Source organism: Elephas maximus, chromosome 11 (genome assembly GCF_024166365.1).
Source record: "Elephas maximus indicus isolate mEleMax1 chromosome 11, mEleMax1 primary haplotype, whole genome shotgun sequence".
Lineage (NCBI taxonomy): Eukaryota > Metazoa > Chordata > Mammalia > Proboscidea > Elephantidae > Elephas > Elephas maximus.
This window is the reverse complement of record NC_064829.1, coordinates 77970481-77995618: the sequence shown is the minus strand read 5'-3', so window position 1 is coordinate 77995618 and position 25138 is coordinate 77970481. Positions and strand designations below refer to the sequence as shown.

The following is a 25138-nucleotide window of genomic DNA, read 5'->3' as shown; positions in this document are numbered from 1 at the left end:
CTATCTCTATTACTTCACTCCCATCAAACTCACTGGACCCTAATCTTTTCATCTATGCTTTAGTGTTACTGTTGTCATTTTGGTCTCATATAGAGAATTCTTTGAAAAAGCACAAAGTTAAAGGTAAACACCATTTACTAATTGAGCTAAACTGTTGCTTGTCTTAAAGATAACTTCGGGGATAGTTTTGGTTCAGGGTTTAACGATTATCTCAGGGCAGTAAATTCAGGGGTTCCTCCACTTTCAATGGGTCCGGTAATCTGTATCCCATAGGAATTTGAAATGCTATTCTACATTTTTTCCCCTTTTGTTCAGGATCCATCTGTTGAGTCCTTGACCAAAATGTTCAGTAACGGTAGCTGGCCACGACTGAGTTCTAATAATGGCAGAGGAAGCAGTGGTTCATGGAGGCAATTGGATCTATAGTCCAGTTCAAAGAAATTGTTTTCAATGTGTGGCCCTACATAAAAAGATGTACAAAAACTCTAGTGGCAAAAACTAAGAAAATTAGGCAGATGTGAGTGTCTGATTACACAGAAGAATGCTGATATGAAGTAACAAAATTAATTAACTTGCTCATTTTGCCTTTGTGTTTTATCAGAACATTCATTACAAACATGTTGTGATTCTTAAGCACTTTAGAAATTCATTGTGCCACTAAGCTATATTTTATTGTAATGATATTTTGTTAATATATAAAATAACCTAGAGTTGCTGAATTTGAAAACTTTTCTTTTCAGAATGAGTATTTTAATGGAAAGTGCCATAAAAAATGCCATAATCTGCCTCCGCCCCCTTTTGGGGGTGAGGCCATTTAGAACTACGCAGCATGCAGCTCTCTTCTGTGGCTGCCTTTCACAGCCTCGTCTGCGCTCGGAGGGCTTCTTTAGGGTGCTGTACATCCCACTGCCCTGGCTTGCTGATGGGTGTAAGTGGGGATATGATCAGTGGTAGCAGTGTGTGCATGAAGAAAGCCTACCGTCGTTATAGATATTGCTGCCTTTTGGAGGTCAGCGGTGACAAAGTAATGACCCAAGTAGTTGGTTTAAAATTAGAGTTGAATACTATTGTCTGAAGACAATACTTCAGGTATGATTAAGCACTTGGGATCAATAGGCATCAGGAGAGACATCTATTCTGCTCTCCATTATAGTTGAGGAATGGTAATTCATCTTGTTTTTTAGAAGTGATGTTGCTGAGGTTTACTGATTAATGGTAACAAGCAAATTGAAGGTAAAAAGGGAAAAAAATCTCAGTTTACAAGTAGCAGCGATGAGATTAGTAGGATGAGATTCTTTAGCAGAATCATAATTCTTTAGAATTCTTCAGAAGTGTCATATGCTGTATCAGTATGTACGTACATATTAATCAATAGCTTCTACTTTATTATATGAAAATTAATAATTTCTGGTAGTAAAATTATGTATTTACTAGGATGGAGCTTGCATTAAAAGCTGCTTGTTCATTTTGGCAGTATTTATAGGAGTTGAAGGAAGGTTGGGAAAGTTTAAGTCAGCTTTTGGTTATTTAGGGTTAATAATACTACAGAAGATATATTAATATTTATAATTTTACTAAATGTGTATCTTGATTCTTTTATTCATGTATGAAGTAGGTAGAAGTTGCAGTTTTGTTTTATGTAATTTAATGTGATTCCCAATGACGCCTTTCTTCTTGCTCAGGGTGAAAGCAGATGTTGGAAAAAAATACTGCTTAGGTTTTATACGAAACTGTGTCATAAATTAAGTTAAAAACAAAATATTTCCCTCAATACTTTCCAAAAGCTTTCAGTTATAGTTTTTTAATAATTGTGGGTACCTGACTGACGTATAGTCTACATACTACATGACGTAAGCAACTTGGAATTTTCTCCCTATTTTGAAAAATTTCTTTTCCCTAAAGGAAATGCAGTTAATTTTGAATTGTGTTTTTACGTGAAGGGTTTCATGAAAACAGTAATTAAATTTTGATTTTATCTCTTTTTGAGTGCCATTTTGTGTACCGTTGATATGACATAACACTGAGGATGGATTATTAACTAGCTTTGGAGTTAGATGGTTCTTAAGTTGAATCTGTGTTCTTCCCTTTTTATATGACTTTGGACAAGTTACTTAACCTCTTTATAAAGCTCATTTTGTCCACCTGTAAAATAGGAATAAAAATGCATATCTTCTAGTTTAAGTTAAAAAATTAAATGGAATCTTGTTCTCTTTTTTTAGAAGAGTACCTGTGACGTTATAGATAATTAATAAATATTCACTATGTTTATTAATGATGTTGTTTAATGTAACATTTTCTAGCGTCTAAATATTAGAAACAATCCTGTTACATTTCTTCAGCTACAGTGTTTTACAGTTGGAAAAATAGGAAAAAAGTTTAAAAGCATTAGTTCACTTTTATCTGTTTATTAGCCTATCAAATTGGCAAAGATTACAACAACAATAATACTTAGCCTTGGTTTGGATGCTAGGACTCTTCTCACACCACTTAATAGTATGTATTGGTACACTCTTTTTGCAGGACAGTATATCTCAAAAGCATTAAAACTATCACTATGTTTTGGCTTAGTCATTCCTTTGCTTAGAATTCCTACATAGGAAATAATCAAAGATGAGGACAGTTTGTTTATTGCAGGTGAGTTTAGAAATTACAGTTGTTGATGTGGTAAATCTTTATGGGTGAAAAATAATGTTTTTGGAGAACTAGTATTTTTTAGTAATAGTATTAAATAGAAAAAGGTTACAAAAAATGGATCTTTTTACTTGGTCTCAGTTTTATTAAAAAATATTTAACTGATTGTGTTTAGATTTATACACACACATACACACATGGGTGCTCAGAAGTGCCAACCTGCTAAGAATGGCTATCAGTATGAGGTGTGATTAGGGTGCTTTTTGTTTTTCTCATTGTGTTTTTCTGTCTTTTCCTCAGTTTTCTATAATGCATATGTTTTCCTTTTGTTGAGAGAACAAATTAAAATACCTTTGATTTAGAACGTCTCTATTTATGCTGTAATTGTTTGACATGTTTGCAGTAAAGACCGATACCTAGTAGTTAGGTAATATTTGTTGTTATTGTGTGCTGTCAAGTCTTTTTTGACTCGTAGAAGACCCCACGTGACAGTAGAACTGCCCCATAGGCTTGCCCAGGCTGTAATCTTTACGGAAGGAGATTGCTGGATGGATTCGAATTACCAACTTTTTGGTTAGCTCCTGAGCACTTAACCATTTACACCACCAGGGCTCCTTAGTTAAGTAATATAACCTTTAGTTAATCCAGAACATGATTAACAACAAAAACCTTTATAGGAAACAACACATAACTCAGTTAGAGAGTGAATGTATTTTTTGCGATTTCATTTTTTAGGGTCCAAACCCACTGTTAGACCTGTTGGTTCCGACAGAGTCACAGGCACGAGAAGAAGAGGATGACATCCGGACTGCTGTCAGGCAGCAGCTTCAGAAAGAACTGATCGCCCTTTTCAATACCTTGCTGCTTGGTTTCACAGCCGTCACGGACAGGTACGATTTGTAGTACTGAAGGTTTCGATACGTTTATAGAACTTAGTTTTCTTTTTATGTCCAAAGAGTTTTACTTTCTTACAGGTCTTGGAACTAGTTTGTTCCAGTTCAAACCCCTTCTGAGAATTTGCATTTCCAGCCCAGATGTACTGAATCAGAATCTGTATTTTAACAAGATCCCCAGGTGATTCTTATGTATAATAAATTTTGAGAACTGCTGCTGTACTGGTGGTTCTCAGAATTGGTCCCTAACCAAAAATGTTAGTATTGCCTGGGAACTTGCTAGAAGTGCAGATTCTCAGCAGGGCTTCCTTCTGGTTCAAAGCTCTGCTTTCTTCTTTCAAATTAGAAGGAAGGAAAGACTTCAGTAATAAGTTATATTAGTCTGTTTCTTTCTGTTTCAATTGATTCTCTGTTACAGGCTATTGTAACTTCTAGTCTCCTTTACTGTGTGCGCGCACACACACACACACACACACAGTTTTGTTTCCTGGAGTTTAGTACTTGGTACTCTTAAATTCTCCATATATCTACCTGGGCAATCATAATTATTTCTGTGACTTCACTGAGTGTTTTTACACTGATGATTCTCAAATGTATATCTTTAGTTCTGACTTTAAAAAATTAAGACAAAATTCATCATATTAACCATTTCAAAATGTGTAATTGAGTAGTTTTTAATATATTCACAATGTTGTGCAACTGTCACCACTATCTTAATTACAGAATATTTTTATCACCCCAATAAGAAACCCTGTACCCATTAAGGGGTCCCTCTGCATTTTCCCCCTTCCCCTAGGCCCTTACAACCAATAATCTGCTTTCTATCTCTATGGATTTGCCTGTTCTGGACATTTCATATGACTGGATTCACATAATATGTGACCTTTTGATTCTGGCGTCTCATTTAGTATCATGTTTTCAATGTTCATCAGTGTACCATGTTTCAGTACTTAATTCCTTCTTACGGCTGAATAATACTCCATGTATGGATATACCACATTTTGTTTATTCTTTCATACCTGGATGGACATTTGAGTTGTTTCTACCTTTTGGCTATTGTGAATAGTACTGTATCTTAATTATCTACTGCTGCTGTAACAGAAATGCCACAAGTGGATGCCTTTAGCAAAGAAAAGTTTATTTTCTCACAGTGAAGTAGGCTAAAAGCCCAAATTCAGTGTCAGTTCCAGGGGAAGGCTTTCTTTCTCAGGCAGCCTTCTCATCAATCTTTTCCCAGACTAGGACCTTCTCAGCACAGGGACTCCGGGTCCAAAGGATGTGCTCTACTCCCGGCACCACTTTCTTGATGGTATGAGGTCCTCCTGTCTCTCTGCTGGCTTCTTTCTTTTATATCACAAGAAATTGCCTCAAGACACAATCCAGTCTTGTATAGTGAGCCCTGCCTCACTAACACAACTGCCGCCCATCCTCCCTCATTAACATCACAGAGGCAGGATTTACAGCATATAGGAAAACCACACAATACTGGGAATCATGGCCCAGCCCAATTGATACACATATTTTTGGGGGACGTAATTCAATCCCTGACATGCTGTTCTGAACATTTCCTTTGCAAGTGCTTATAGGAAAGGAATTGCTGATTCATATGGTGGCTTTATGTTTAACTTTCTGAGGAAGTGTCATATTGTTCTCTATGGTGGCTACACCATTTTATATTCCTACCAGCAATGTACAGTTTCTCCACATCCTCACCAACAGTTGTTATTTTCTATATTTTGACAGTAGCCATCCTAGAGAGGTGAAGTGGTATGTTATTGTGATTTTGATTTGCATTTCTCCAGTGACTAATCATGGTAAGCATCTTTTCATGTGCTTGCTGATCATTTGTGTATCTTCTTTGGAGAAATGTTTATTCAAGTCCTTTGCATTTTGTTTGGTTGTGTATTTTTTTGTTGTTGTGAGGAAGGGCTCTTTATATACTCTGGACGTAGGCCACCTTATCAGATGTGTGATTTGCAAATATTTTATCCCATTCTGTGGCTTGTCTTTGCACTTTTTTGGTAGTGCCCTATGATGCACAAAAGTTTTAAGTTTTGATGAAGTCCAATTTATTTTATTTTTCTCTCGTTTGTACTTTTGGTGTTGTATTTTACGAAGCACTTCTTTTTTCCCATATGATCTAAAAGACAGGTGCATAAAGCAGTCATTCTATATCTATCATAATGGGCACACAGTGTATAAGATGTAATCTGTGTTCTCAAAGCTCTGCCAGAGGGAAAGACCTGATGCCATTCACAATATGAAGTGTCCAAACTGTTCTAATTCAGCCCAGCACCAGATTAGATACAAAAGACCAGCCTCTAACCCAAGTTGTATGACCATAGGGTGAGCCCTTTCCCTGAGAAAATATTATACTTCAGTCTCAACAGTTTTATTTTAAAAGACACTTGACATTCAGTTACAAATGAAGAGGATTGTGATGATACAGGAAAATGAATCACATGATTAAGAGAAAAAGGACATTAGAAACAGAGTCACAGTTGTCCAGTGTGACAAGAACTTTAAAATTATTATTACAAATAAAAATGACCACTATCTATTACTATTAGTATTATTAATTGCTAATGTTGTTGTCATCAGGTGCTATCAAGTTGGTTCTCACTCATAGTGACCCTATGTACAACAAAACAAAATGCTGCCCAGTTCTGCGCCATGCTCACAATCCTTGTTATGCTTCAACCCGTTGTCACAGCCACTGTGTCAGTCCCTCTTGTTGAAAAACAGGGTCTTCCTGTTTTTCACTGACCCTCTACTTTACCAAGCATGATGTCCTTTTCCAGGGACTGATCCCTCCTGATAACATGTCCAAAGGGTATGAGACATAGTCTTGTCATCCTTGCTTCTAAGGAGCATTTTGGCTGTACATCTTCCAAGACAGATTTGTTCATCGATTTGGCAGTGCATGGTATATTCAATATTCTTCGCCAACACCTTAATTACTAATTATAATTACTGGAGCCCTGGCAGCACAGTGATTAAGAACTCAGATTTCTAACCCCAAGATTAGCAGTTCGAATCCACAAGTAGCTCCTTGGAAACTCTATGGGGCAGTTTTATTTTTTTTTTTATAGGGTCACTATTAGTTGGAACCGACTCGACGGCAGCGGGTAATTACAATTACTAATAGTGTTATCTATTTCTACTACTATTATTAGTAGTATTATCTATTTCTACTACTATTATTGGAAACCCTGGTGGCATAGTGGTTAAGTGCTACAGCTGCTAACCAAGGGGCCGGCAGTTCAAATCCACCAGGTGCTCCTTGGAAACTCTACGGGGCAGTTCTACTCTGTCCTATAGGTCGCTATGAGTCAGAATCGACTCGATGGCACTAGGTTAGGTAGGTTACTATAAAAAAAAAAACTACTATAGATAATCATTATTTAAATTTACAAATAGTAAATAGAAATTAGATGAAAAGGTGATCAAAATCTATGAAAATACACAGAATATCAGCAGCAGAGAAGTGGAAACTACAAAAATAATTAAATGTAATTTTTTTTGCTTTAGTATTTCTGTTCTAAATTTTATTAATTTTGTTGAGAATTTACACAGCAAAACATACAGCAGTTCAACAGTTTGTACATGTACAATTCAGAATGTTCTTTGAATTGTGCAGCCATTCTCACCCCCTTTTCTGAGCTGTTCCTCCCTCATTAATATAAACTCACTGCCTGTTAAGGTGCCTATCTAATCTTTCAAGTAGCTGTTGTCAGTTTAATTCATATAGACAGTTCTTAAAAGAGCATAATGCTAAAAGCAGACATCTTTTACTAGTTAAGCTAAACTGATGTTTGGTTTCCAGATGACTTTAGGGGATATTTTTGCTTTAAAATTTAAAATTTAAAGGAAGTCTGGAGTCCTTGAGAATTTGAAATTCTGTTCTGAATTTCCCTCTTTTGATCAAGATTCTTATATGGAATCTTTGATCAAAATGTTCAGTAATAGTAGCTGGGCACCATTCAGTTTTGGTCTCATGGCAAAGGAGGCAGTTCATGGAGGCAGTTAGCCACACATTCCATATCCTTCTCCTATTCCTGACTGTCCTTCCTCTGTTTCTCCAGGTGAGTAGAGACCAATTGTATACATTGGATGGCCATTTGCTAAATGCAGATTTTACAACTGAGACAGTAACAAAGCGAATCCAAAGATAGTAGAGCCTGTGCAGCCAGACTGGTAGTTTTCAAACTGCAATGTGCTTGAGAGTCTCCTGGTGGGCGTGTTAGAATGGTATCATCATTATTAATAGTTCAGAAGTCTATTCTAACCAAGCCCCCTAGGTGATTCAACGGCAGGTGGTCCTTGGACCTGACTTTGAAAACCAGTGGTGTGGCCTGTTTTCTATGTGAGTTTTGATATTAATATAAGATGCGAGTATGACCCTTTTATCTATGTCAGTATCAATTCAGGTTAGGGTTTTTGTTTTAGGATGGGAGATACTTATAAATGCTTATAGGTTGCTGGAACATATGCCCAGAGTAAGGGAACATAAAAGTGAGAGGAGGAAAAAGAGATGGAAAGGAAGAAGGGGAAAGAGAGGTTGGTAAGTAGATCGTGAAAGAGAAGCTGAGAAAATGAGGAGCATGAGAAGAGAAAAGTGTATTCAGGAGAGAGACAGAACTGAATGAGCAGTGTCTTGGAAAAGAGCTGGAATAAAGAGCACAGAGGGAGAGATTCTCCTTGGCTAGGAGAAGGGCTGCCTCTTCCACTGAGAGCCATGGGGCTGAGGATGATTGTGGGTATTGTAAATATGCAGGTTGAGAGAAGAATGTTGAGGGGGTCCACTTCTCATAGTCTGAGTCTTCTCTATGAAGGAGGAGGCAAGGCCGTTTACCAAGAGGGGAACAGTATAGAGACAAGAGAAGTGGGGCATGGAGCTTGGGGAAAGTTTACATGGATCAGGAGAGGGAACTGACTACAGAGATGCCAGGATTTAGCAGAAGTTGGAGGCTAGACATTTGCAGTGGCACTAATCCTTTTGGTATTGTATGGTGTTTCTTCTGAAGTGATTAAGGTAAGAGCAGCAGAACATGTGAGTGATTTGTATGTTAATAAATAATGACATATTAAAAAACACTAAGGACATTTTTAATGGTATTAATTTGATATTGGCCTGTGAGAAGTAATGAATTTATATAAATAATTTTTAGTCTTGGTGTAAGTTCTGTGTGTTTGTAAGACTTTACAAGCGGCTAGATTTTTTTTTTTTTTTTAGATAACAGGTATACTAAAATTCTGATCTTTAAAAATGCAATACGCCTACAACAGTGTGAAAGGATAAAACCAAACCTATTGCCATCGAGTCAGTTCTGACTCATAGTGACCCTATAGGTCAGGGTAAAACTGCCCCACAGGGTTTCTAAGGCTGTTTAATCTTTATGGGAGCTGACTGCTAATCTTCCTCCTTTGGAACAGAGCAGAGTGGCTGGTGGGTCACACCGCCGACCTTTCAGTTAGCAGCCGAGTACTTAACCACTGTGCTACCGGGGCTCCTTGGTGAAGGATAAGTAATAACATAGCAACTGTCAATTTTTAGAAGTCTAATGATCTGTAAAACTGAAGATATTTTAGATTTAATTCAAAGTTTTGTAGTACAAAGATATTGTTTCTTTTAGGAGTTATATCTTTGAGTCCTTACCTAGCTACCTAATTGCAGGAATTTTGTTCTCTAATGCAGTGTTCTCTTCTATTTTTGAACAGTTTTGTCCAAAAAAAAAAAAAAAGTATGTGTCAAATCACTAAAACTTTTTCTTTCCTTTTATTTTAGCTATCTGTGAAAAAACAATATATTTTAGCCAATTAAAAATTACTTCAGTTTTTTAAATGATTTAATATATAGGTTTTATGTGTGCTTTTCTTTGATATATCCCATTTCCAACTTTGAATTTCATATTATTGGGTGGCAATGCCAATCTTCATTTATGTATTTTTAAATATAATTGCTACTTGCTTTTACATCTATACACTATTTGGCATTTTAACTGTGCTTTCTTTGAAAAGTCTTATTTTGAGAAGGGAATCTTTCTTGCCATTTCCATGTAGCTCATACATTTCTGGCGTGGTTAGTTTTCTCTCCAGCCAGAAAAATAGCCCATTAAGCTCATGGCACTTGTTCTGTGGTTGATTTTTTGCCTCTTTGCATATATAGGAAATGCTTGGAGCTTCTTCGTGTTTTCCACACTCAGTTGGCTCTGAGACTGCTGCAGTGTCTGCGAGTGACGGACGCCCCTCATTTCTATGGCCTGCCTTCCCTGGAGCGGACCCTGCGGGGCATGGCCCACCTCACTGCGGCTCCAGGCTGGAGTGCCCACTCTCCACTGACAAAGCCACTTGACATTTGTGCCAAGTACTTGTCAGGTCTCCTTGAGGTGAGTAAAAATAGCGCATGGCTATGACAAGAGTAACAAACCCCCAAGTAAGAGCTTTCTACTATTCGTGGACCCCTTCCTATGGCAGGCACCACATTAAGTGCATTGTGACCAGGTATCCTGTCATCTGTGTTGTAGTCATCTCGCCCCCTTTGTTTCAGTGCCACTCATGCAGGGGACATGAGAGCTGGCTCCAGTGGCTACTCTTGGTTTTGTTTTTTATGCAAGCAGTACACTGAATCTGAAAGGGCTTGTTTTATGTTACTGGCCAAATCTGTCAGCCTGTCTCTGTCTTGAAGGTTTCAATGATAGCAGAGGTTGGAGTCCTAACTGTGCTAGATTTCGGGGAAGACTGTTGGGGGAGACAGCTTAGAGCTGGATTTTGAAAGATGAGTAAGTTGATAGGTAGGCATGGGCATTCTAGATATGGAATGTTTTGAGCAAATTGTACATTCAGCTTACTCTTCCTTTTCACGCTCCAAATGTTTACTTCCCATCATGCTGTCTGCACCACCACCGGGTCCTCCTTGAGAAATAGAAACCTTTCTACCCAGACCTCTTTTTACAAGTGCTTAAGACTCTTTACTACATCTCTGAAGTTTCAGTCATATCTGGCCATTGGCAGGAAATTAAAAAAAAAAAAAAGCCTTAAAAAAATCAATTTCTTTCATGTATACACTTCCAGTCTTGTTTGGATGGCCATCTCTGACACACAGTTTGAGGTCTGACTTATTCATTTATCAGTCTGTAGTAAACCTTTTCTTATTCTTCTAGACATAGACACTTAATATCATTTGACTGTTCTCTTCTATAGGTTTGTGCCTATAGCAGTTTATATATACCACTATTATGACACTTTTCACGTTATATATTAATTTTGCTTTATGTGTCCATCTACTAGGAGACTTGAGCTTGGGAGAATCATCTTTGGGCCATTCCCACTGCCCTTGGCTACTCCTTGTCCTAGCACAGTGATTTGAACATAGTGGACAAATAGTGAATAATTTAATTAAGATGTGTTTTACATACTATTTTCCAATTAGAATACATTTTGAATAGCGTTGGAAATATGGCATAAATGAATGTAAATGATATATGTTTAAGTTTTGTATTTTCATTATTAAATCATGCTTCAGATTATATTGTTTATAATTTTTTCCCCAAAGCCTCATAATCTTGTTTTTTAAAAAAGATTTCAAAGTTCCAAACACTGTTAGCTGTTTATAAAATTTAATATGAATTTGAGTGTAGCTACTTCATTAGAATAGATTTTATTTTTGGTTGAATAATTATAAATACTGAAAAAGGGCAGACTTGTCAGCATTTTAATTAGTTATCCCATGCTTCAAAGTGTTCCATTGTCAGTAATGTGTGAATTTTAAAAGCATATATACTAGCTAAAGAATTAACAACAATTTTGTTTTTAGAAAGGCAGCTGCTCTCATGTACTCAAAATATAATTCAAATTACGAGTGCCTAATTTACAGCATTATTTGTAATGTGATTGGCAAATTATTTACAAACGTTTTATGGAGCACATCTTTTCTATAAAGTGATTTTTATCTGTTTCAGATTAGGGATATGTGAGGACCTGCCACAGCAGTAATTGAAGAAGAAGCTAAGGATTGTGTTGTTTTATATTTAGATACTATCAGAAGTGCTTTGTTTTTAAAACTGTGTAAAAGAAGGGACTTTAGATCCCATCTCTGTTTCAAATACCAGAAACTAAAATCAACTTCATGGTACTAGAGAACAAAAGGGCTTAGTTTTAGGTAAGAAGTAGAGGAGAAAAGGCAATAATCTTTGAGGCAGTAAAAATCAGCATAGTATATTAGCTAAGGAATAGATAAAAAGTACTGTTCCTGTTTTATAATGTTCCACTGTTAGGCAAAACCTGATGAACGAATCTTGATTTGGTATAAACAGGGGGGTCTGTTTCAGACCTCATAAAACATCTTGAGAAGAAAGTCTTAATGTCTTTATATTAAGTGACTGGATTCAACACAAAGAAATCTGCTACTTTTGATAGAAATTATAGCAAAATCACATTTAATCTTACTTGGGACCTTATGTGTAGTTTATTACTAAGCTAAGCCAGTGTCTTTATTTTATTGCAGACTGAATTCACTCTTTTTAAAAATGAAGTAAGGCTTATGTTTTAGTTATCTAGTGCTGCTGTAACAGAAATACCACAAGTGGGTGATTTTAACAAAAAGAAATTTATTTCTTCACAGTAAAGTAGGCTAAAAGTCCAAATTCAGGGCATCAGCTCCAGGGGAAGGCTTTCTGTCTCTGTTGGCCTCCTCATCAATCTTCCTCTGGAGTAGGAGCTTCTCCATGCAGGGATCCCAGGTTGAAAGGACGCACTTCGCCCCCGGCACTGGTTTCTTGGTGGTATCAGGTTCCTCTGTCTCTGCTCCCTTCTCTGTTTTATATCTTAAGAGATTGCCTCAAGACACAATCCAGTCTTGTACATTGAGTCCTGCCTCATTAACTCATAGAGGCAGGATTTACAGCATATAGGAAAATCACACAATACCAGGAATCATGGCCCAGCCAAACTGATACATGCATTTTTGGGGGGACATAACTCAGTCCATGACAGTTTATGTGAACCTACTTCAAAACAAAGTCATTGCTGGTCCATGTGATTTGCTTCATAGTTTCCCATTAAGTAAAGCTGGCTGCCTTTTGAAAGGGAGCCACGCTTCTGATATCCTATTATTTGGTTTCTACACAGTGAAATTTGAATGCAGACTGTTTGCTTTTGTAGTTGAGAAATGGGACTTACAAACTAATCATGATTAATTTTGATAATGACTCAGCTTTGGTAACTAAGTCCTTAAAACCAGGTCTATGGTATGTAATTCCAGGGATCTGACAAAAAAGCCAACGTGGAAGGTGATAGTAGTGAAGTTCTTTGCTTATCACTTATAAGCTGGAGATAAAATCATCACACAGGATGTTAGATATAGCTGTGTATCAGAGGAGGATAAGGACTTCCTTGTCCAGGTCTTTTATTTGTTGAAATGTGTACATAGAAATTGCTAACATTATAAAATTCTTACTACCAGGCTTATGCTAGGTTTTCTAGAATTATGGTTTAAATGTAAATGGACATTTTCCCCACTTCTGAGTGATCTTACATTTCTACTACATACACCCATTAATCAACATGGTTAAGTTTCAAAGATCAGGTCAGTATGCAAAGTAAGTATTATGCAAGGAGGAGGAGGACCCTTAGATGACCCCAGAGCCCAGACCCTTGGAACCGCTGTGCCTCCGGCACTGCTGTATTCTGGACCCCAAGGCCCTGTTGTTGGAGCTGTTGCTCAAGTGCAACTGGGGTCCAACGGCTAGACTAGAGGCACAGTTGATGGTCCTTGGGCTTGGGCAGCTGGCAGGGCCGGAGGTCAAGATGACCAATGGGGGTTGCTGCCTGTGCCCGTGTCCCCCACACCTGCCCCCTTCTCAGCTCCAGCCACCTACTGCTGCCCTGCAGGCCAGGAGGACCCCATGAAAACGAGTGACATGCTGCTGGTCTTGGAGTGGTTGGGATTCGAGGCCAAAAGCCTGGAGACTAGTAGCTGCTTAGTAGGGGAGCTCAGCAGCCCAGGCTGCAGAGAAGGAGGGGTCGGCTGGCTTCTGAAGTCCCCAGGCCTTGAATTGCCCCCAGTACCCTTCCCACTGCAGGACTTGATCCCTCCAGGACACTTGAATAGGAGGGCGCAACAGCAGCAACCTCTCCTGCCCCCACCTCCTCCTGGGCCTCTCTCGCCACTTGCGGACCCTTTTAAGAAGGGTTCCCTCAAAATCTGCCTCAGTCTCCTCTTTCTCATGAAGACCTGTAACGGTGGCTCTGGTGGTGGGGATGGCACTGGCAAGAGGCCTCCTGGAGAGTTGCCTGCTTCGGTTGTGATCCTGACAAACATGGATGTCTCTGCAGGCAGGAGCTGGACTCTGGGAGGAAACCCAGGTTACTGCACAAAATAGTTGGATAGTAGTTTTTTTACTGTTGTCTTAAATGCAAAATGTTGGATTAAGGAGCTAGTCGATAACTGAGGAATAGGTTTACTTAAAATTGAGTGGTTTCTTAAAGTTTTTAAACTTGTAATTATGAAAAATTTCAATAATGTACACATGGAGAAAGAATAGAATGCTATAGCCTGTGTAGCATCACCATCTAGCACTCATAGTTGTTAACCCACAGCCAATTTTGTTTCATTTTTTAGACATTTTAGATTATTTGCTTTGTGAAAATTCTAATTTAGATCAGAGCCCCCAAATTATGTATGCATAAATTGCTATTATTAAATAAGCTGTGGCTAACATGATTTATGCCATCTTTTTTTATATGCTCCGCTACATGAGCTGAAAAAAAACTCAAACCAAAAAGGAGACTATTAGAGATAAAATGGCTTACATTGAAGGATTTTGTGATGAATATAAGCACTTAGAGTCTTCAGATGAATGAATTGAATTCTCTCTGTTGTATTAGTGCAGATAACAAGTAGTTTTGATTGCTTTGACTTAGAACAGTTTTTTCCTTCAAAATGTATTGGCAGCTAAACCTAGTTAGCATTCTTGGTTGTTAAATTTTGTAAATTATAAATGATCTTTGTCTCTTTGTTTTTGTTTGTTTAAGAGTTACAGAACTATAAAGGTTCTTGTTATTCAGTTAGTTAACAAATATATACTAAACCCCTATTTGAGAGAAAAAGAAGGATGGAGCAGAACTGTATGATTTATACAGAAATGGTCCAACAGAGTTTTATTTATATATATTTTGTTGAGAATATACACAGCAAAACATACACCAATTCAACCATTTCTACATGTGCCATTTAATGACACTGATTACATTCTTTGAGTTGTGTAACCATTCTCACCCTCCTTTTCTGTGTTGTTCCTCCCTCATTAACATAAACTCACTGTCCCCTGAGTTTCCTATCTAATCTTTTGAGTTGCTGTTGTCAGTTTGATCCCAAATAGATAGTTCTTAAAAGAGCATTGTCATGGATTGAATTGTGTCCCCTCAAAATAAGTGCTAACTTGGTTAGGCCATGATTCCCAGTATTGTGTGATTGTCCTCCATTTTGTGATTGTAATTTTATGTTAAAGAGGATTAGGCTGAGATTATAACACCCTTGCTAAGGTCACATCCCTGATCCAGCGTAAAAGCGTAAAGGGAGTTTCCTTGAGGTGTGGCCTGCACCACTTTTTTCTCACAAGAGAGGAAAGGGAAGCAAGCAGAGAATGTGGATCTCATACCACCAAGAAAGCAGTGCCAGGAGCAGAGTGCGTCCTTTGGACCTGGGATCCCAGCATGGAGAAGCTCCTAGTCTGGGGGAAGATTGATGAGAAGGCCGACAGAGAGAGAAAGCCTTCCCCGGAGCTGGCACCTTGAATTTGGACTTTCAACCTACTTTACTGTGAAAACAAATTTCTCTTTGTTAAAGCCAACCACTTGTGGCATTTCTGTTATACCAGCACTAGATGACTAAGACAAGCATAATGCTCAAGACAGACCTTTTTTTTTTTTTACTAGTTAAGCTGAATTATTGCTTGGTTTTAAGAAGATTTCAGGGCATATTTTTATGGTTTAAGGTTTAAAGATTATTTCAGGGCAATAGTTTCAGGGGTTCATCCAACCTTCATAGCTTCAGAAAGCCTGGAGGCCATGAGAATTTGAAATCCTGTTCTGTATTTTCCTCCTTTTGATCAGGATTCCTCTATGGAATCTTTGATCAGTATGTTCAGCAGTGGTAGCTGGGCACCATCCAGTTCTTCCGTTCTCGTGGCAAATGAGGCAGTTGTTCGTGGAGGCAGTTAGCCATACGTTCCATATCCTCCTCCTAGTCCTGACTACCCTTCTTCCTCTGTTCCACCAGGTGAATAGATACCAACTGTTGTGCCTTGGATGGCTGCTTGCAAGCTTTTAAGACCCCAGGCACTATGCAGTGAACTAGGAGATAGAACAAAAACAGCAAATGCATTATTAGGCCAACAACTGTGTTTTTATGCAAATTGGCAAAGCACCCTAACAGTCACTGCCATGCTGAGATCTTATTCCACATGTTGCTGTAAAAAAATTAGCATAGCGCACTTATGAAAATACCTTGTGAGGGGGAAGGCGCAACTGGCAAACATAGAAGAAAAGAAGGCGTGTGTTATTTGCGTCAAAATACGGTAACTGGGATGCCCCATGAAACCATGACCCTAGACCTCCAAACCAAGGAACCACATCCTGTGAGGTTTTGGGTTGCACATAATTAGCCTCAGCAGCTAGTCTTTTTTGTTTTTTGGTCACTGTTGTAAATATATCTATCACACAACTTTTGCCGATTAAACTTTTTACAGGCGTACAACCTATTGACGGCAGTTGCCATATTTTTACGCAAATAAAGTGCGCCTTCTGCCTTTGTTTGCTGGCTGCACCCTCCCCCTGCAAGGCAGCCTCACAAGTGCCACTGTGCCGATCCTCTTCCACATGTTGCTGTCAAAAAAATTAGCATAGCGTGGTTATGAAAATACCTCGTGGGAGGAGGGCACACCTGGCAAAGAAAGCGTGTGTTATTTACTTAAAAATATGGTGCAGTAATCGGCCATGCAACCTTACCCCTAATCAGCACAATATTTCCATCACCCATCTTTCTCCCTCTCCTACCCCTGGTAACCACTCATAAACTGTGTTCTCTATACATTTGTCTTTTCTTATCTCTATATAAGTGAGGTCATACAATATTTGTCCATTTGGAATTGACTTATTTCACTCAGCATAATGCCTTTCAGCTCCATCCATATTGTAGCATGTATCAAGACTTCATTTTTCCTGTTGGCTAAGTAGTAGTCCATTGTATGTATGTACCCCATTTTGTTTTATCCATTCATCTGTTGATGGGCATTTAGGTTGTTTCCATAATTTGGCTGTTGTAAATAGTGCTTCAGTGAACATTGGTGTGCAATCTGTGTTTGAGTCTCTGCTTTCAAGTCTATATAACTAGGAGTGGAATTGCTGGGTCATATGGTAGTTCTATTTTTAGCTTTTTGAAGAACCGGTACACTGTTTTCTGCAATGGCTGCACTGTTTTACATCCCAACAGCAATGGGTAAAGGGCTCCAGTTTCTCCATGTTCCCACCAACATTTGTTGGTTTCTGTTTTTTTTTTTTTTAAATAATTTTTTATTTTAGCCATCCTTTTTTTTAATGGGAGTGAAATGGTATCCCATCGTGGGTTTGATTTTCATCTCTAATGGCTAATGATGCTGAGCATCTTTTCATGTGTTTGGTGGCTATTTGAACATCCTCTTTGGTGAAATGTCTGTTCAAGTCCTTTGCCCATTTTATGATTGGATTATTTGTCTTTTTGTAAGTTGTTGAAGTTATATATATTTGGTTATTAGGTTCTTGTTGGTTATATGGTTTCTGAAGATAATTCTCTCAGTTGGTAGCTTGTCTTTTCACTTTTTTGGTGAAGTCTTTTGATGAACAAAAGCTTTTAATTTTTATGACGCCCCATTTGTTTATTTTGTCTTTTGCTGTTTGTGCTTTTCTTATTAGGTAATGCATTGTTAAAAGCTAGGCCTGACAGCGTTGCCCCTGCATTTTCTTCTAAGAACTTAATGATTTTAATTTGCATATTTAGGCCATTAATCCATCTTGAATTTGTTTTTGTGTATAGTGTGAGGCACGGATCCTGTTTCATTTTTCTGCTTGTAGAAATCCAATTTTACCAGCACCGTTTATTGAAGATACTCTTCTTTGCCCATTGCATCGACTTGATAGCCTTGTCAAAAGTCAGTTGACCATAGAGGTGTGGGTTTATTCCTGGCCTCTCAATTCTGTTTCATTGGTCTGTGTGTCTATTGTCATACCAGCACCAATGTGTTTTGATTACTCAAGCTATATTAGTATGTTTTAAAATCAGGAAGAGTGAGTCCTCCTATTTTATTCTTTTCTTTCAGCATTGAGCCCTCTTGTCAGTCCAGTAGAGTTTTATCACACGTTTCAAAGGGTTTTCTAAATCAGGTGTGCAGACTTTTCCTTAACCTGCTGTTGCCATCTTCTTGTGTCCATTCTGATTCGTGCCCTTTTGTTGTTTTTATTGATGGAAATTGTTTCAAATCCTTTAGTTATGTGGGAGTGAAAAAGTTAAGAATCAGTGATTTAAATAATTAACATATACTTAAATATGCAGTAGAAATATGTAATTGCTCAGAAGTGGAGAAAATGTCCATTTTTTTCTTTTTTTTTTATACCATAATTTTAGAAAATCTGGTATAAGCCTTGTTGTTAATACGCATTTTATGGTTCTAGCAATTGCTGTGTATACTTTCAACAAGTTATTTATTGACTTTTTAGCTTTAGAGCTTAAAGGGTACTATAACATTTGAAAAATGTTTTAAGCATATTCCAAATCACCAAAATGTTCTAGGAGGGCAGCACACATCTTTGTACAAATTCCAAAGGGAAACTTTTTTCAAACTAAGAATATTTTTTCTTGATGCAGCTAGGATTTAATTCAGTAGAAAGTTGTATACTGACCTTTATGTACCACTCAGGGTAAAACCAAAAAATAAACTCACTGCTGTTGAATTGGCTCTGACTCACAGCCCCCCTACAGGGCTGGGTAGAACTGCCCCTAGGATTTCCAAGGCTGTAAATCTTTAAGAAAGCAGACTGCCACATCTTTGTCCGTTGGAGTGGCTGATGGGTTCAGACCTCCTACCTTTTGGTTAATAGCTGAGCGCTTTAACCACTGTACCATCAGGGCTCCTACTCAGAGTAAAGCCCTCATGAAATTCTTCACGTTTGCTTTTCAGGTTATTACTTCTTTCTATGTGGAGCGTGGAGGGAATGCCATGTCCTTTATGGGGAAAGGTGTCACCAAGAGCACAGTGCTTTGCCTACTTCACTTATCGCATGAGATGATGACCGAAGCCTGGAGCTTGGTGAGAGCATTAACAGCTGTCTATCTTCTGAACAGTTTCTTGAGAACCAGTGTGCTTTGTCTAACAGATTTCAAGCTTAAAAGCTTGTTACATGAAGATGTCTCTTTTGATTTTCCTTTTTAGGAAACAAAAATGATTTACAACTAAGGTATTTGTTAGAAGTTATATATTATGACTGAATTTTAGTTTGAATTTTATTAGTACTTCATTTTATTCAAAATTTATTTTGACTGAAGCCTTCACTGGAAAACTACATTTTGTCTAAATCATTGGAAAAAAGCTGTTGTGAAGAAAGAATGGTATTTTTAACTTTTTTTAGGAGAAGCTGAGGTTTTTTTTTGCCATGTTTGGAGTAAATAATAGATTAAATGAAGTCATAAATATATTCTTACTTTGTTTTGATCTTTAAAAATTGAATTATTTTAAAATCATTCTATTTGGTTCTTAGAAACTTGCCTAAAGTATTTCTGTTCCCCTTTTTCTTGTTGTAGGACTGGATGTCACTTTGGTTTTTGCCTTTGGGTAGCCCCAGTGAAGAGCATGTTTCTTCTCAACAAGGACTGGCTTGGCTGATCCCGTTATGGGTTGATCGGGACCCAGAGGTTAGTGTGAAGGAGAATCCAGTCAATTCTTTGTAGATTTAAAAAGCATGCAATTTTCCAAAATGAGATTTTTTAAAAAATTAAAAAAAATTTTTTTTATTGTGCTTTAAGTGAAAGTTTACAAGTCAGTCTCTCATACAAAAATTTGTATACACCTTGCTGTATACTCCTAATGAGGCAGTATACTCCTTCTCTCCAACCTGTATTCCCCATGTCCATTCAGCCAGCTTCTGTCCCTCTCTGCCTTCTTATCTCCCCTCCAGACAGGAGCTGTCTACTTAGTCTCATGTGTCTCCTTGAGCCAAGAAGCTCACTTCTCACCAGTATCATTTTCTATCTTGTAGTCTAGTCCAATCCCTGTCTGAAGAGTTGGCTTTGGGAATGGTTACAGTCTTGGGCTAACAGAAGGTCTGGGGACCATGACCTCCGGGGTCCTTCTAGTCTCAGTCAAACCATTAAGTCTGGTCTTTTTACAAGAATTTGAGGTCTTCATCCCACTGCTCTCCTGCTCCATGAGTGATCCTGTGTTGTGTTCTCTGTCAGGGCAGTCATCCGTTGTAGCCGGGCACCCTCTAGTTCTTCTGGTCTCAGGCTGATGTAGTCTCTGGTTTATGTGGCTCTTTCTGTCTCTTGGGCTCATAATTACATTGTGTTTTTGGTGTTCTTCATTCTCCTTTGCCAAAATGAGATCATTTTAATGGTGTTATTTTTAGTCAAATTTGTTAGAGTACAGATTGAAAATATAAAAAAGAAAAGTGTATAAATCCATCACTTTCAGAAAGAACAGTGGAAAATTATTGGAGAAGTAAAAAATATGTGAGCTCCCTGTACTTCTGGAAAAAGATTCATAAATTATCATTTCGAACTTTTTATTTATAGCTGGATTTGAATTTTTGTGACATTTCCTTTTATTTAGCCTTCCGCCCACCCATGGGTATATCGTTGCTTTCTTGAACCATGGAACAGGATTTTTATTCATTCATAAACTTATAGAACACCATCTTGTACAGGTGTCTTTTATAAACCAATGCCATAATTGCAGAAGTATGATATTTTATATACCAGAAAAATGATGAAGAATTTATGTTAGGAAATAGGATTCTGCGACTTGACAACTTTTCTGTTTAACTTGAACAGGTCAGATTCACCTCTCTGGGGTTAGGATCAGCATTAACCACCCTTGAAGCTGGCTGTGTAGCCCTGGCAAACAGCTGTCAGAACATTTCTGGTGGGCTCTGGGGAACTGTGGTGAATATTCTTCTGGACCAGTCGGAATGTAGTATGGTGCGCCGGGAGGTATGTCTGTCTGCTTACCCCATGCCTGCCCCCCCCCCCATGCTTTTCTGTAGAAATCTGTTGGGATAATGTTTGTTATCTCTCTTGCCTACCAGACACGCACAGAAGTTCACAAAGAAAATAACTGCAGTCTTTATGGGTCTCTGTTTTTTTTTTTTTTAATGTTTATAAAGTTAAGATCCAAACCCAAACCAAACCTGGTGCCTTCGAGTTGATCCCAACTCATAGTGACTGTAAAAATACTCTTTGTAGTGTTTATCATGTAACATATGAGAGAAAAAAAATCCCATTGCCACTGAGTCAATTCCAACACATAGCAACCCTATAGGACAGAGTAGAACTGCCCCATAGAGTTTCTAAGGAGTGGCTGGTGGGTTCGAACTGCCAGTCTATTGATTTATTAGCAGCCAAAATCTTAACCACTGTGCTACCAGGGCTCCATAATAAGAGGAAAAGTAAACATGTTTTCATTTTTTTTAAATACTCTATGCATTTCCTTTCGTTGCTACTTTCGTTAAAATGAGATTAAATCACGTAAATAGTTTTAAAAACAATAATCAAGTAGGACTTAGAGGTTTATAAAGAAAATAGCAGCTCCTGGGCCCAGCGCTAGTTAGACCCTAGTTTGAAACCCCAAAGCTTTAGTTTTCTTGCTGTTTGCTTCCTTGTTTTTATGTAGTAATGCCTAAACTTACGGCTTACTCTTGATTTATCAACTCAAGCTGTATCTACTGACTTCAAGTTAAGATAATGGAATATTTAACTCAGAAACCACTGTTGTTCCTGTCATTCTCCCATTATGGTTATATCCTAAGCTTGCATTAAATTGATAGTCAGTGTTCATATTAGTATGATTATTTACTTTGATATCATCAGGGCCTAGTAGTTAATTTGGACATTTATAATTTGTTTTTCTAGTTAGCAAGTTTTTATTGAGATGAGTTTGTATGTAAGGGAGAGGGGAGAGCAAGAAGACTGTGTGTATGTATGTCTGTGTGTGTGAGGGCATAATAGAAACTTGAAAGTATATTTGTTAAATGATAACAGAACAGTTTATATTCTACAAATCATTTTTGAAGAAAAATCCTGAAATAGGAAAAAATATATTTTTTACAAAATAATTTCGTCTGCTGTTAGGTCATCACCATTTTATAGTTTGACTGTTTTCATAATGACTTCTACCATGCACAGTTGACCAGGGATATGTCTTTTGTTACTAAGTTATGATATACTGGTTATTTCAGAGATGACAACAAGATGGCAGTATTGACTTTTTTTTTTTTTTTTTTAGGCTGCATTTATTCTTCAGAATCTCCTTGTAATTCCAATGCCTACAGAAATTATAAAGGATTATACATGGCAGGTGGGTGATTTTAAGCAATTATCAACCTAGTAGATATTTTAGGTTAATTGATGATAAAGTTTCAGCATATATGTATTTTATCACTGCTGAAATTTTGTGTAAGACAACAGGGATTTCTTAGAGTGGTGAACTTTCTTATGCTTGATAAGATTTAAAAATTCTTCTCCATAGTGTTAAACATCACTTTAAATAGAAATAACATTATGGTGCTTATTATTTATTAGGCACTTGTTTAGGAGCATAAAGTTTATTAAGTTGTGTAATTGTTGAAGTTGTGAGTTATTATTATCCTCATTTTATGATGAAGAAACTTTAGCACAGAGGATTTAAATAGTTTGCCCTAAATTACACAGCTGGTGAGTGGTCCACCTTTGTTTTGAGTCCATTTGGTCTCACTCAGAGCCTGGGTCTTACTCACTTCAATTTATTGCCTTTTTAATTGTAATAAACATATTTGTTTATAGTTAAGTATGCTTTGATGCTAACATCTTTTTTCCTTTTCTGGGTTAATGCACACTTAGGATCATAGTTGATTTTTCTTTGGTTTCTGTTGTATTAATTTTTTGTTTCATGCTCTGAATATCAAGTTAGTAAATATTTACCTAAGATCTTTATAGCCTTGTGCTTTTTAGATAATTTGGAGGATATTAAAGTGCTATCAGCAGGGAAATAAGATATCCTCCTTCTCTACCCTTTTACCTATCTGTATGTCCTTCTCCTGTAAGTGTTTGCTTATCATCATGTTACACCTCATCCCCTAGGAGCTGTACAAATCAGAAGTCTGTTTTTAAGTCTAAGTTAGAATATATCCTTGGGGGAGTTACCAAGTCAGGCTGAGCTGCACTGGGGTCAGCTGTGAGGGTAGGAATCCAGGTGGTTGAATTTTCAAGGCTCAGGTCATGTGTAACTTTTGGAAGCATCATGTCTCCATGTCTTACAAACCCTGTTTAACTTAGCCAGTTATTATAAATCCCAGGCCACTTTTGTGCTGGTTCCTAGCAATTTGTTCAACATTGCCTCCTGGTACTGGTTCCTTATTCACATCCTGTGATCTAATAAAATAATAAAAGTCAAAACTGTAAGGAATATGCCAAAAAAACCAAACCCATTGCCGTCAAGACTCCTAGCCCCATAGAGTTGCCAAGGCTGTAATCTTTACAGAAGCAGACTGTCATATCTGTCTCTGGTGGAGCGGCTGGTGGGTTCAAACCGCTGACCTTTTGATTAGCAGCCAAGCACTTAACCAGTGTGCCAATACGCAGGATTAATATTGACAGTGTAGTAGTTTTGGTGTGCAATATCCAATAACTAGATTTTTAAAAACGTGTTGTTTTCGGTTCAAATACAAAGAATTTCTACTCCCATTGTTAAACAAGTGACATTTGTGTACTTATACAGCTTGTTGATGTCCTTCCAATGAATTTTTTATTATTGAAATAAACATAATAGAAAGGCAAGAATAACAAGATTTCTGGGTTATATTAAAGCTCATGGGACATGATATTATAAAACCATGTGTAGAAGTTCACATTCTTCTCTTACAAATTAAGTAATAAGCAGTTCCCACTTGTTCCTGGGGACATTTTTACTGCAGCTTGTTTGTTTAGCTATCCTGCACCTCTTTATAATGGAATTTGTTTTCTACTAAAAAGTTGAAGACAGTGGCTTAAATGAACTTTTGGTGTCTTTTGCCCTGCCTAAGTTGGCCCAAATAAAACCTGCTTGAAAGCTGTTCCATTCCCAAACAGTACTTGATGACGACACTTTTGTGAGTTCAAAACAAAATTAGAAAAATAATGACAGTCTTACATGTTTTTGGTAAAGTCAGATTTTCTTTCTTTTTGAAATCTTTTTTCAGTTATTATTTATATTAATTTAAATGTCCTCAGCAGTATAAACAGATGGTGACCCAGTATTTGTTCCCTGATTTTAAAAAGGGTTAATGGTACTTTACATCCCAAAGTGGAAACACTGTAAAAAGACAGAAAGATAGTCTTCAAATACAGATGATGGAGTTTTATAATCTCAGAGAAGTCATGGCCTGACAGAGTTGGCAAGTTTATTATAGTCAGAAAGAAGGGGCTACATATCTAGTATTCTAAAATTAGTTATTTTCTGTATATGTTTTCAGCTAACTTATGAGTAATAGCCTTACCTAGAAAAATGTTTCATTTACTTTTCTCAGTATACATTTCACAATATTTTTGAGGTTGTAGCAGGAAGTAGCACCAGTTCCTAGGAGCTTTGTTAATACCTTATTTTGTTGGAGGTAGATGTTTGATTAATTATGTCTCCGTTCCTTTCCCCATCCATATACCCAGTATACATTCCTATTTTATGTTACTGTCTGGAATTATTATACTTCTGAATAGTAATAATTTTCATATGTAAGTTATGAAATATATAACTGGGTTTTTAAATTTATAGAAGAGTTGCAGAAACAGTACAGTTTTCATATACCCACCACCCCAATTCCTCAAATGTTATCATATTCCCACATTTGCTTTAGCTGTGTCTAGAGTTTTTTTTTCCTGTACTGTTGAGAGGTGCAGCCACAGTGTTTCTTTCCCCCTAAATACTTAAGTATGAATTTCTTACACACACACACACACAAAATCCAAGATCTAGGATCCAGTGCAGGAATATACTTTGCATTTATTTTTAATGGGTGCTGCCATTTACTTTTTGAAATATCCTTCAATTTAGTTTTTTCTGATGTTTCCTTAGAACTAGATTCAGGTTATGCATTTTTGGCAGAATAACCATGAAAGTGATGATGTTTTCTTCTCAGTGTATCATATCAGGTGACCCATGATATCTGTTTGTCCCATACTGGTGATATTAATTTTGAGTATCTGGTTAAGGTTACTTGGCTAATGTAGAGTTGGTCCAAATCCTTCACTGTAGAGTTGCAGTTTTTCCTTTTACAGGGAGGTACTTGGAGACTGTATATATATCTGTTTTTCATCAGACCTTCTCTTACTGGTTTGAACCGCCATTCATGATCCTTGC

General features: G+C 37.4%; 1 protein-coding gene across 5 annotated transcripts in view; it reads left to right on the top strand.

Annotated features, from left to right (window-relative positions):
* The window catches only part of RTTN (rotatin), a 206373-nt gene that overhangs the window by 95456 nt on the left and 85779 nt on the right, over positions 1-25138 (top strand). For all 5 annotated transcript variants that reach the window (XM_049899910.1, XM_049899909.1, XM_049899908.1 and 2 more), the window contains 6 exons: positions 3367-3521; positions 9694-9913; positions 18737-18865; positions 19357-19467; positions 20605-20763; positions 22055-22126. In XM_049899910.1, the coding sequence (XP_049755867.1) occupies positions 3367-3521; positions 9694-9913; positions 18737-18865; positions 19357-19467; positions 20605-20763; positions 22055-22126 (846 nt within the window). The remainder of the gene's footprint in view (positions 1-3366; positions 3522-9693; positions 9914-18736; positions 18866-19356; positions 19468-20604; positions 20764-22054; positions 22127-25138) is intronic.